The sequence below is a fragment of the Pyxicephalus adspersus genome, chromosome 12 (assembly GCF_032062135.1).
Source record: "Pyxicephalus adspersus chromosome 12, UCB_Pads_2.0, whole genome shotgun sequence".
NCBI lineage: Eukaryota > Metazoa > Chordata > Amphibia > Anura > Pyxicephalidae > Pyxicephalus > Pyxicephalus adspersus.
In genome coordinates, this window is record NC_092869.1 from 14,973,974 (window position 1) to 14,987,832 (window position 13,859).

Below are 13,859 nucleotides of genomic sequence, written 5' to 3' on the forward strand. Positions count from 1 at the left end.
TGACATTGATATGTTAGTTATACACTGTATAGCATGAATATTCCAACCCCGTAATGGAACAAAAAGCTTGGTGATATATGATATGATTGCTATTTAATTATGTATGAATCTTTCAACAAATCATAATTAATTTCCAACAATTCTAGCCTTAAACTCCTGTCTTTTCTTGTTTCTCTCTATTTAAACTTACTATGGGGCAGCTAATGACCGTTATATAGGGAGATGGAGAACAACTCCTATCTTTTTGCCTATCCTTAATCTCTAATTTTAATATATAAAATGTATTTATAGCATTTGTTTGTTCAAAAAGATTGGTGTTTTAAAAAATAATAAAGTACATTTTTAATTACAAGAAATACCCACTTTATGTGCCTTATCTTATATTGGTTGACTATCTAAATATGATAGTATGGATATAAACTATCCATGATAAAGAGGGGCTAACAATTTAATATAGCCCCCTTCTCTCTATCTGCCCATAGGTTATTTCCCCACACTTTTTTTTGCGATTTGCGATTTTGCGATTTGCAGGGTAGCCATGGTTTCAAGGTTGGGCACCTGTAACAAGTTACATCCGGGTTTGCGTTCTATTATGAATCGACAACCTTAATTGCTGTGGATACTCCTGTCCATTTCCGATCCTTGGACCGCATAGTCATCGCGAAAATCCCACGTACTTTTGGCCTATGAACCACAGGAAAGTTAGTACAAATGGTGAGGGGGGGAGGTGCCCTACCCATACAGGAACCCGGAACAGCAAGAAGGAAGATCACGGGAAGTTGGTAAACCCGGTCTAGAGTCTGGGCCGGGTACACAGGGGACCCTCATAGCAAACAGTACCACAAATTCCCACCTAATAACTTTCAAAATATGGGGCTCATTATAAAAACTAGTGAAAATTGAACATCAGGGTTGCTGTTTAAAAAGTAAGTGTGTCTGTAAGCCCGAAATAAACATACAAATTATGGGCCCCCAAGGCCACTTTATTCCTACCTGTCACAAAACTAGAAATGTCATACTACACAACCTTGTCCCCTTCCCTAACCCCAGAACATAAAAAAAAACTCTGCCCATAAAAAAAACTACCATTACACATTGGTGGAGGCTTCTAGCACCTGAACCCTAATTTCTCTGGAATGGGGGGGGGGTCACATCAAGGAGTGCTGATGTGAACCACGTGGGACTCCTAAACTATCTAGATATAAAGGAGAGTAAAATGAGGGTGAATGATCCAAAGCTGTGACCCGAATCAGAAGCACACCTAATCTATTATTCAGGTAAGCTCCTGCAATTTCTGCAGCTAAATGTAGGCATATTATTCTGTGCAACAATGATATGAAAGAGAAGTTATCTTGTGGGGAAATTTGACTCTGACAATGGTGAGGGTAGTAACTGGTAAACAAATGAGTGGAACATACGTTTTATGTCAAGGATAATTGCTGTAATTAGATTAAGGAACCGCTTGGATTCCTATATATACACAGTAGGTAGTATTTAATATTTATATGCAGTGATTTGTTATGTAACCAATACTATATACAGGTGGCGAATGCTGTCACTTTAAATCCAGTAGAAATTACAAAACAGGTCAAAACCTTGCTTTTTGCTTGCTGTTTTTCATGCTCTATACTGTGGTGAAAGATATCTATAGGAGACATGAGGTTGGTTTCAATGAGGGGTCACAGCACGCAAAGCTGTTAAAGATGAACTTTTTAAAGTGCATTTTACAAATATGTTTTCTTTGGAAATAATATGTTTGATTGTTCTTTGAGGAAACACTAAGCTCTGTGGAATTCAAAATTCAGAACAAGTAGGTGCATTTTTTGTCTTTGTGGTTCCATTAAAAACACAAAACACAATATGTAAATTAACTTACAAGATGTTTTTTCTTTCTGTTCTGAAATAGATAACATTGTTGCGATTAATATTTAATGTTCTTCTGGGGAAGCCTTTGGGTGAATCGCATCAAGAACGATAAAACACAGTATAATGCATTATGTAATGATGGATATGTATTAATACAATTTGTTTTTGTTTGATTGTTTTTAAAGAATCACACAATAAATTGAGATTTTATAATTCTAATATTGGAAATGTCTTTGGTAGTTACCTGTAAAATCCTGAAAAAACAAACATTTGGTTTATTCATTGTAAAAGATTGTATGTTGCCTATATTATGCAATGAAATTCACCTCCCATTGACTTCAATTTTAACATCAAGTTTACAAATGTGTGTAAAAAGCTTGCAAACTCACTAGCGTTATGTAACACTGGTCATAAACTCCTGGAAGGGTTCTCCAGGGTCTTGTTTGTATATACAGTTAAGATTGACATTTCAACCTTACCACTCCATTCAAGTTCACCCCTTCCTACTGTAATTCATCACTATCCTCCCTCAGCCCAGGTACTCTGCATCAGGTCTCCTTTTTTCCCCTCATCATCTTGATCTACCCTTTCCTCAGGCACGTTGTCTTGGCGTCACCTTCCATTCTGCCCTCTCCTTTACCCCCCATATTCAGAACATTTCCAGGTCCTGTGTCACGCTTGGAGAGACCGGGGCCACAAGGGAGCATTACGGCTTTCACAGAAATAATGTGAGCCCGGAGAAGGGCCAAGGTGCAGACCAGGCTGGGCACCAGGATGATATGCGGTACCAAATCACTAGGCGTAAGAAATGTCAAGGAAGAGCAGGGTTGTGGCAGGCTGCAAGCAAGAGCGGTCAGGTCACAAGTCAGGGGTCAAATAAATCCAGGAAACAGAGAAGAGTGACACAGGTGCCACCACAGACACTGGGAACACAGGATGCACAGGTGACATAGGGATAACCGCAGACACAGAGGAACAATGGAACTGCATGGGAACTGGCTGGGAAACCCCAAACGGGGCAACAAAGAGTTAACACGGGAGCTGGACAGGGAAAAGCACTGAATTAAACAGGTTTAAAGGAACTGCTCAGCAGAGCTAGGGGACTCGGCCCTAGTGAAGACAAGTTTCACAAACAGAGCGCTGTAACTGAGCTAGCTAAATAGCCAGGGATGATTAAGAGGCTATTTTTTGATTGCCCGAGTTAACTGTGACATCCTGTCACGTTCACCTGCACTACAAATCCAGCCCTACCTACTACCAAACTCCTTGTACAGGCTCTTATCTCTCATCTGGACTACTGTAACATCCTCCTCTCTGGTATTCCATTAACCTGAATCTCTCCTCTGCAATTTATTATGAATGTTGCAGCCAGACTTATCTATTCTTTCCACCACTCCTCTTCTGCTGCCTCTCTTTGTAGTTCTCTTCACTGGCTTCCATTTTATCCTAGAATCAAATTCAAGCTCCTGTGTTATGCCTTTAAATCTTTCCACAATTGTTACCCCTCTTGCCTTTCTGACCTGGTACAAAAATACACACCTAGCCACTCTCTTCTCTCTCCTCCAATGACCTACTGATGACTTCCTTTCTCATATCTTCATCACATGCACGGCTCCAAGACTTTTCTTGAGCTGCCCCGACTCTGTGGAATGGTCTTCCATATCCTTTTCGGCTTGCTCCATCTTTCTGTTCATTTAAAAGAGCACTCAAAATCCATCTTTTCCAATTTGCCTACCTGTCTTCTGTCTTTTAAACCTTCACTACTTACCCACCATTCCATATCCCCTTACTAGTGTGTGCTGCTTCCCCCACCTCTCAGATTGTAAGGTCTTCTGGGAAGGATCCTCTGCTCCTCCTGTGTCACTGTCTGTATCTGTCATTTGCTAACCCCTATTTAATGCACATCACTGTGTAATATGTTGGTGCTGTATAGATACTGATTATAAATAATAATAATATTTATAAAGTCAGCCTTTTCTGTCAGTTCTTTTTCAGTCATTCTAATCTTCTTGCCTCTATATTGATGTTCCTGTTAAGCAAAAAAAAAAAGCCACAAGAGCCAAATGCCATTAAATTGTATTCATTATAAATTCCATATACTTTAATCAAATCAATTCTATTGCAGAAATGCCAAGGTGTAGAACATGGACCACCTGCAATTAGAAATGCCGGACTTATTAAAAGACTCTCCAGCATAGGTAAGACAATTAACTGCAACAGTTTCAGTTTATGTGTACTGTCATCAAGCAAGTGCTACTACAAAAAAGGGTTGTAATGCTTTACTACAATATTGATGGGACTAATATTTTTAAAATAAATCTTTAAAATGTACAATACTAAAGACAAAGATGCATATAAATTATTCAATAAATCTATCATAATGCAAGGATGTCACACAGAGAGAGACAGGACACTAAGGGCTAAGGGGTGCTATGGCTTGCACGGAGGTGGTGTGAGCCCTGAGAAGGGCCAAGGCGCAGAGTCTAAGCAGGCTAGGTAGCAGTCCTTGGGCACACCAAGGTGGGCATGGTACCAAATCACAAAGCAGAAGGATAGTCGAGAAAGGCCCGGGTCGAGGCTGGCAGCAAGCAGGAGAGGTCAGGTCACATGCCAGGGGTAAATTTCCAGGGATCCAGGAGACCGTGGAAGTAACAGGAGGCACAGGTGACTTAGGGATATCCACAGACAGACAGGAACACTGGAACAGCACAGGGAAGTTGGCTGGGAACTAACAGACTGGACAACGATGGGTTAACGCAGGATCTGGACAGAATTAAGAACTGAATTAGGCACCAGGTGAACAGGAACTAGCTCACAGAACTAGGGGCTTGGCCCAAGGAAGGCCGTTGCATGAACACTAAGTGCAGTGTGTGAGCTAGCTAAATAGCCTCGGCTTGTGAAAAGGCTATTTTCTGATTGGCCAGCGGATTAGAAGGAATTAATAAAGCTTGGAAACAGAGACACGCCCAGCGTTCGAACTGCCCGCATGCGCAGGAGAGAGGCGTCTGCGCTTTAGTGAGAAAGAGGTAAGTGTGACAAAGGAAAAGTTTGCCTAATTATCAAGTGTGGATGTGTAATCACATATAGATAGGAAATATATTGTAATCCCCAGCTATATTTGAAAACTATGGGCCAGCATAAACAAAGAATTATGGCATTTACCTGTAGCCACAGAAGCATCCTCTGCATTCAAAATCCAAAATCCACAATTCTAAACCAATATTATTCAAGCAAAATCAATGGATAACAGTATATTGCACCCAGTAATAATTTTATTTTAAATCAACCCCTAATAATAAATTTATAGATACATTTAAAATAATAGGTATAAATGCAACAAAAAAATGCATTCTTCCAACAAATATGCAAAATTGATTGAATTAGTCATCTCTGAATGCTGTGTAATTTTTAAATGGTATATCTGTATCAATTATATTTATGTTTATTATTTTCACCCCCTGTTGTTTTAGATGTTCCAACCTCTCAAACCAAGGTGTGTGCGTTTGGGAGGAGGGGGTTATTGTGCATTAACAATAAAGTGTAAATTACCGGAAACAAAATACCTGCATGATCATACATTCTTTTGCAGTTTGGCCTTTGTTTTTTTGTTTTTTTGTTTTTTTACAGTATAACAACCCCCACAGCTACATAACAGAATGTAAACTACTCCCTCAAAACTGAAAATTAAATTCTGATGGGTCACCACATTTTCCTGCTTTGTACCTTGAGTCAATGATTCTCAGGGTGTTTTTGAATCTTGAATTCTGTATTTCAGTGATTCCTATTAAATTTTCTTCTTTAAAAATAAAAAAACACAATTACAAATATAGGAAAGAATTTTCTTAAACATTTAGACAGGTGAAACCTTTGACAAAGAGAGAACCAATTTTTTCCATTTCGCCCTTATGTTATTCCAAGGTCAGATTCCCAATCAGTCATGTACCCCAGCTGCTCAACTGGGTAAGCTAGGGCTAGGTAAATGATGGAGATCTGACCTTTTGTGTTATCGATAGAAGAGCAGGACTTCTCAAATGCAGTTAATTGTAGGGGTTTTAATGCATGTCGAATATTAGTATTAGCAAACTAATACAGTTGTCTATTGGGAAAGTATTCCTTAGCTGGTATTTCCTGTTTGGATAGAAATTCCCAAGAAAGGATGGCCTGCTAATCTATTATGTCTTTCAGTCTCATAAAACCCTTTCCAGTCCATCAACCAAAATGTCCTGGGGTCAAGCCTGGAGGGAATTCTAAAATATTGCAAAGTGGTGTTAAAGTGGCATGAACTGATATAAGCTTTGAATGATTGCGATATTTATCCCAAATTTGAACCGAGTGCATTAAGGATGAACAACGTATCGTTCCCCTTGACATCCTATGTATCCATATTGGTGTGGTAGGAAGATGTCAAATTAATCCCAGATTAAATCAAATTTACTTTTATTAGATTCTACCGTCTTTATAGGAAGAGTAATGCTAAGAGTTTGCGATTTAGTTCTGTTAATCTGTAAGCCTGAAATTAAAGCAAAATCGTCTAAAGGCCTAAAAATATTAGGGAGTGTGGTAATTTATGATGTTACAAACATCAATATATCATCTGCAAATAAAGCACATTTATGCTAAATTTGCCCGCATTTTATTCCCTGGATATCCCGATTGGCCCGTATCGCTTTCACCAGTGGTTCGATTGCTAGCACAAATACGAGGGGGGATAAAGGGCAGCCTTGTCTGGTGCCTCTTCTAATTATATGGATTTCGAAAGATATCCCCCCAGAGAGATTTTAGCCTCTGGGGTGTTGTAGAAAGAACTTAAAAGATTAATAAAAAAAACAGATCATATCCTATAACCGACATAACTTTAATCAAAAAAGTTCATGAGAGGCTATCAAAAGCCTTCTGGAGGTCAATGGAGAACAACATTGCCTGACTAAGGGGGCCACCGTCCCAATTTGAATTACCTATTGAAATGAGTTCTATCGCTCTTCTTTTTGGTCCGGGGCCTGTTTGTTTTGTATAAAACCAACCTGATCTGAATGAATGTATGTCTCTAGGAAAGTACCCAATCGAACTGCCAAAACTTTTGTCATGATTTTAAGGTCACAATCGGCCTATAGTTAGAAATCTCCGATGGGTCTTTCCTTGTTTAGGGATCACACGGATATATACTCTATTTGCATTACACAGAAGAGAATGTCCCTCCCTCAGGAAATTACAATACTCCACCAAATGTGGAGACAAAACAGACAAAGTATTTATAATAGGCATTATAGAATCAGTCCGGGCACAGAGAACTACCCATCTTAAAATGTTTAATAATGTTACCCAATTATTCTAATATAAATGGCTTTTCCAACATCTCCAAGTGTTTAGATTTCAGTTTAGGGAGGTTAACTTTATGAAAAAAAGGCAGAAATCTCTTTTTGAGAGATTGGTAAGGCACTATATAATTTCTTGTAATAAGGCACTATATAATTTCTTGTAATAAAAGTCTGTAGTATTTTGCCAAAATTTACCATCTTTGAGTTTAATTTAGGTAAAACATTATGAAGCTTGGGCTTTAACTTATTAACTAGAAGTTTACCTGGTTTATCACTCCAAAGGGAGAATTTATACGCGGCCCACTGCAACGATTTCTTTGCCCTAGTAGTCAAAAGTAAATTATATTCCGTACGCATAGCTTCCAGTTGTAACCTAGAGCCAGCGTGAGGATTCTTTTTATGTTGTAATTGACATCTGTGGTATTCTTTAGATTTATCCTTAATAAGTTTATTATATTTTTTTTTACGTCTAGAGACAATTTTTAGCTCTCCCCTTAATGTAAGCTTTGTGAGCCTCCCAGTTATTAGCCGGTGACATGTCACTAGCAATATTAATTTAAAAGAAACCTCTTAAAGAGGTTTCAACCTCCCTGTGGGTCCCTAAATCAGAAATTAAGCTATGAATTTAGAGCTATGAAAACCTGTTAGGTGGACCACTAAAGGGTCATGATCTGACCAGGGAGTAGACCACATTCTAGCCCTCAGCAGGTCCGGGAGTAATTGAGATTTAAAAAAAAATAAATGATCTATGCACCAGTATTGATTATGGGCAGCAGAATAAAATGTTGTGAAGTCTAGGGATCGCCCAGATTGCAGCCAGCATGCTTTTCATCAAAACACAAGCTTTTACTGGGAAAAGCTAAACAAAACTGCTTTGTCTCAGCAATTCAGGAAAACAATATAAAACAGTGGCTTACTTCAGCCTAGGTGTGAATGTCCAAAGTCCATTTGAATGTCCAGTTCCAGTTTCCCATGAGGATCCAAACCCAGGTCTGGGGTTTCCACAGTCCATAAAAACAAAACAGCAACCTCCTTCCAGCTTGATTCCCCCCAAGCTGATTTTTCAGGCCACTTCCGGCCACTCCTTGGAACACTCTGGCTCTCTCTCAGCCTGGAAGTAGCTGTTTTTCCTTTAGTGACTGGGGTTTGTTTCCATTGCTTCTACTTCTTCTGAGTCTTACTCATCTTCAGACTCCTCCTTTACATCAGATTCCATGTTCTCGTGTTTCTGCCAATCCTTTTCCCCCTTGAATTTTGAGCTGGGGTTTAGCATGATGTACTTGATTGAACTCTGAATATTTTCTGTCCAGGAAGCTGCCCAGGTGACTGTGTTGTCAAAGTGTACTTCCTTCCACTTGTGGCCAGGAGGGGGCTCTGAAATCTTTCAGTCTTTGCTTTAGTTTATAATGACATCTTCCGGTTTTATTCTCATTTTTTACATTACCATTTTGGGGTGGTCACCTCAGCCACGGAAAAGACCCGGTGGTTCAATTTTGACGATGCCCATCCAGTATACAATATCTGTGCTCTTCCTGAAGCCTATTGGCCTCCTCTGTTTCTCCTCCTTAGAAATGAGGAGAGGAAAGCATTGTCTATCAAAGAAATACTTGTGGATCTCCGTGAAGTCACATTTATCCAATTGCTTTATGGTCTTCTTTTCTTCTTTAGTCATTTGCGCTCTCCAGTCAGCAAAGAAATTCTTTTGAAAGGCCTCTTGGATGTCCCTTCACGCCGAGCCGGTACACCAATGAGGCAGCACCACACTCCATAACCTGGAATGGCAACACCCCCCCTTTTCCAAAGGACTCCTCTCCAAGGTTTTACATCTCGTGGTTGGAACTCCCACTGGAAAGGTGAAACTTTGGGTGTAGTCATGCAGATTCTGGAGTTCCTCCGGACAGCATAATCTGTGGTTGTCATCCTTTGGAAAAAATGGCTGCCTTCCCTCATGGCCTGGTTGCTAGAGGCAGCACTTCTGGTTTCTTGCCCCACTGTTATCCGCTGCACAGTCTCAGCCAACATCCTCGATTGTGCCTCTGTCGCTTCCTGTAGAACCGCAGCTTGGGCTGCCGTTGCTTCCCTAAGTGCTACCATCTGTGCCCCTGTGGCTTCCTGCTGGCTATGTTCCTCTGTAGCTGCACACTGGTCAATGCCAGTTGTTGCAGCAGCTCCTCTATAGCAAAAGAAAAGAAAAAAATTTGGGTGCCTAGCCCTTTAAATGTCACTTTTCATTTTTAAACATAAAACTTTGCAGTGTTGCTGCCCACGTCCTGCACCAGTTGTGAAGTCTAGGGATCACTCAGATTGCAGCCAGCACGATTTTCATCAAAACACAATATTTTGTTGGGAAAAAGCTAAACAAATCTGCTTTGTGTAAGCAACTCAGGAAAACAATATAAAACAGCGGCTTACTTCAGCATAGTTATGAATGTCCAAAGGCCATTCAAACGTCCAATTCCAGTCTCTCATGAGGGTCCAAACCTCAGCCTGGGGTTTCCACAGTCCATAAAAACAAAACAGTAACCTCCTTCTAGCTTGATTCTCCACAAGGTGATTTTCCTCCACAAGGTGATTTTCCACTCCCTGGAACACTCTGGCCCTGTCTCAGCCCCGAACACTCTGGCCCCGACTCAGCCCCGAACACTCTGGCCCCGTCTCAGCCCCGAACACTCTGGCCCCGTCTCAGCCCCGAACACTCTGGCCCCGTCTCAGCCCCGAACACTCTGGCCCCGTCTCAGCCCCAACTGATTACTTCCACCCACCTTGCACCTGAGTGCAGGTGGATAAATCCCCAGAATCAGGGTTGGGCCAAGGAACCAGGTTTCTTTTTTAAAAGCCTATTAACATGGTCTTTCCTTGGAGCCTCGAACACTTTCCCTGCCCTTTTTTAGGGACACACTACCACAATGTGTAATCTATAACCGAAGGGTTCATTTCCCTCCATCATATCGTGCCAATAACTGGGAGAAGTTAAAACATTTTCCTGGGGGATCTCCAAATCTACAATGACTTGTTTTGTCCAGAATATGGTCCAGAGCCAAATTAGAGTGTCCTAAAAGTATGAGCGATCCCTTGACCTTGGGCCATATCTTCTCCAACAAAGAAGTGAATTTGACCCTCGTTTGGGGCATAATATGACACCACTGAAATCAGAGTCGAAACATGACCAATACCCAGGATATACCTCCCGCCTGGATCTTTGAATACTTCTTGTGAGAGGAAGTTCAAGCTTTTTCCTAAAAGCTTTTCTTTCTGTCACAATTTGCACTATAGAAATGAAGATAGTTCCTGTGCAAATATTTTGGGGCACAGAAATGTGTTTCCTGCAGAGCTAATATATCAACCTTTAGGGTATTATAATATTGAAGAGCCTTTGACCTTTTGGTCAGGGAATTAAACTCTTGACCATTGTGTGAAAGAACTGTAATCTTAGACAATGTAATAGGTTCCTAGTTGAAGTCAGTCAACATTTAACCTTATATAAAATAAGCTTAAATCAGGTATAAAAAAAAGGGGATGGAAATCTTTAAAGATACAAAAAAGGAAAAAGAAACAAACAAAAAAAAAAAAACAAAAGCATATTGGGGGCAAAACAAACAATAACCACAAAAAAAAAAACAACTGTAATAGTAGTTGACAAAAGAGGAGCAGATTTTTCCTCAGCCAACAGGCCCCTCACAGGCCCAATTGCTGAGGACAAGCCGCTTTCCCTATTTATCCAGGAGCTCTAGTATGCTCCATGTTTTAGGGAGATTATGCCCAGGTCATAACTTTAAATAAAACCTCGTTCCCCAAAGATAGAGGGCATGTGTAACCCCTCCAGAACCTGCGGCTCGATAATTATTGTAGCACATTTAAACCCAGAAGAGATATACCAGTGTGTCAATATTTAAATGAAGAATTAAAAAATAGAGAACTCGCTGGAACCAAACACACAGCATGAATTATGGGACAACAGGAAAAAGTCCTCCACAAAAAGAGTTTACTCTTCCAGAGTGGATACAGGGTTATTGGAGCTTCCATATCTGATCTCCTTTAGGAATAGGCTCAAGATCCTTGAGAAGGTTATCTCTTTCCTTTACAGAGGAAAAGGAGTAATTTTTCCCCGCAGATGAAAAATTAGTTTTGAAAGGAATGCCCATCTGTAATTAATTTTATTGTCAATGAGAACCTGTAATATTGGTTTAAATGTCCTCCTGCGTTGTTTTGTAAAAGGTGTCAAATCTGATAAAATTTGGATCTGGAATCCTTCCATTTCAATATTATCCAAGCCTTTTATTGCTTTATCAGGGTTTTTTTGGTTGCATAATATTGTGGTTTAACAATCACATCTCTAGGCGGATCAGGTTTATGTGTTGTTAATATTCTATGGGCTCTATCTATTTCCAAGTGACACTACAGATCTGGTTAGTGTTGTAGGAATTGCTTTGTAACTTCTGTTACATTTTTTACTGATTCAGGAAGACCCCTAATTCTGAAGTTTTTTCTGCAAGATCCAAATCATCAATCTTAAGTTACAGTTCCTCAATATAAATGTTTATCATTGACATTTCCTTGGAATTATTCACAACTTTTGATGCTATTTCCTCCACTTGTTTTTCAAAGATTTCAATTCAGGGGATGTATAGGGAGAGACCTTTCAACCCCCCCCCCCCCTTTTGAAACCAGGGCTCCTACCTTGCAGGGATAATCTTTTCTCCTGTATTGCAGAGTGTGCAGCAGCTTGGTCTTCCTGAGTTGCAGGCATTTTGGAAACAGACTGTTGAGCCTGGGAGCACTAAACACAGTCCTTGGGCTTATTCCCAGCCTTCCCCATCCTCCTCCCAGCTTGCAGGGCTGTGAGCCAATGCCTGCTTGAGTCGGGTCTTGCATGGCTCCCAGGTTCCGCTGATGCTGGAGCCGCTGATTGTTCCAGGAGCGCTGGTCCGTCTATAGGAGTATCCTCATGGACAGCTGCTCATGCCCCTCCCCTTGGTGTGTTCTATTCAAATCTTGAATTTTGTAGTCAAGCAATCATGACTATATCCCTGATCAAAAAGTGATCTTTTTGGGATTTTGCTACCTGGGTGAAATCCTTACCTTTAGTACCAGTACATGATGCCCTTTAGATTCCCCTGATCGTGTTCTTAGGATGATTTCTATGGGTATGTAAAAAACTTTTTTTTTCTCCTCACGTTTGTTAGTAGGTTTTGAAGGAGAGGAACCCAATCCCACAGTGATAAGGTTAGAAAATACCACTAGAGTGGTTGCCGAGCCAATAGTACATAAGAGAAAAAGTGGAAACATAGTGGCTCTTTATAGCAGAAAATAAGTCTAGCATGACATAACACCTTTTATTTCAGTTACTAAAACATATACTTCTTAGAAAAATAATTGGTAAAAGAGGCCATGGCAATGTTTAACCATGACTTTATAAAATACTCTCACTAAAGAGTCCAAGAGGTAGGAGAGTACTGTACTTATGGTCTCCCGACGCGTTTCGCCCTAAACGGGCATCCTCAGGGGATTGCCGAGACCCTAGAAATTACATTAATAGTATAGTATAGTATAGGGTTTCCACAGTATTCTTACAATTTTGACAATTTTGAAATAAGCAGATTCATCTAAAAAGTCTTGACTTACTTGGTAAATTGACCTCACGAGAAGAAGGTGGAAGAGTACATTCAACCCAGAAAATTTCACAAAAAGGGGGAAATGACTCAATTTGAGATTCTACAATTTCATATGAAAAATAATCACAAGTGTAAATAAACATGTTCATGTATTAGGATAATAAGAAAATATTTAGGAAATATAATTCTTACTTGGATGGCCATCGTAATGATGTAATCATTATTAATTAGTCCAGTTATTGTAGATGGAGGTATCTAGAAATATATAAAAAAAAAAATGAAGTTCTTTTATATATATATTTTTTGTAACATCACAGATCATATCTTAATTATCTAATATACGTTTAATCCACAAAATGGCGTACCTACGATTTAAATATGTACACTGGCTGTGGTTTTATTTATTTTTTTTATATCTTCAACCTATGATAGCCCAATGAGAAAATAATAATGGTAATGGTTTTGTTTTATAGTTTAATGATCAAATATGAGATTATTCATCAAGTATAATAATAAAGTTAGATAAAAAACATACCTCAGAAGATATGTGTCGGATCTAAGCAGTGTAAAGAATACTATCAAAAATAGGGAAGGGTATTCCAAAGAAGATCTTATGGATTAATTAAGAGGTGCTTCCAAGTATAAGGAAGAATCGTCCTAAGATAGGACAGAGAAAAGATTAAATATCTATAAAAATTAAATAGAAACTTTATGGTTAGGTGCCTTAGTAAAATCATTACTTCTTACTGTTGTGTGAGGAGGTATGGGGGAAAAAAGCTGGTGGCAGCTGTCCAAACCAGGACTCAGGCTGCCAGCTGCTCCTCCTTAAATGGGTTAGAAAATCTATTACTAAGTATATGTTTTAGTAACTGAAATAAAAGTTTTTTTTGTCGTGCTAGACCTATTTTCTGCCATAAAGAGCCGCTATCTTTCCACATTTTCTCTTGTTAGTAAGTCGATTTTCACATGCAGATATATAGGGCCATTAAAGGACCTTTCTTCACCCTCCCCTTTTTTTTTTCCTCACGTTTGTTAGAAGGATTGATTTTCACATGCAGATATATAA

The 13,859-nt window shown here is 39.5% G+C and overlaps 1 protein-coding gene across 6 annotated transcripts in view; it reads left to right on the forward strand.

Annotated features, from left to right (window-relative positions):
- Positions 1-13,859, forward strand: part of ARG2 (arginase 2) — a 155,881-nt gene that overhangs the window by 43,234 nt on the left and 98,788 nt on the right. For all 6 annotated transcript variants that reach the window (XR_011923002.1, XM_072428266.1, XM_072428269.1 and 3 more), the window contains exon 2: positions 3,992-4,064. Coding sequence is in view for 5 of the 6 variants with exons in the window: in XM_072428266.1 (XP_072284367.1) it covers positions 3,992-4,064 (73 nt within the window). In the remaining variant the exon portion in view is untranslated. The remainder of the gene's footprint in view (positions 1-3,991; positions 4,065-13,859) is intronic.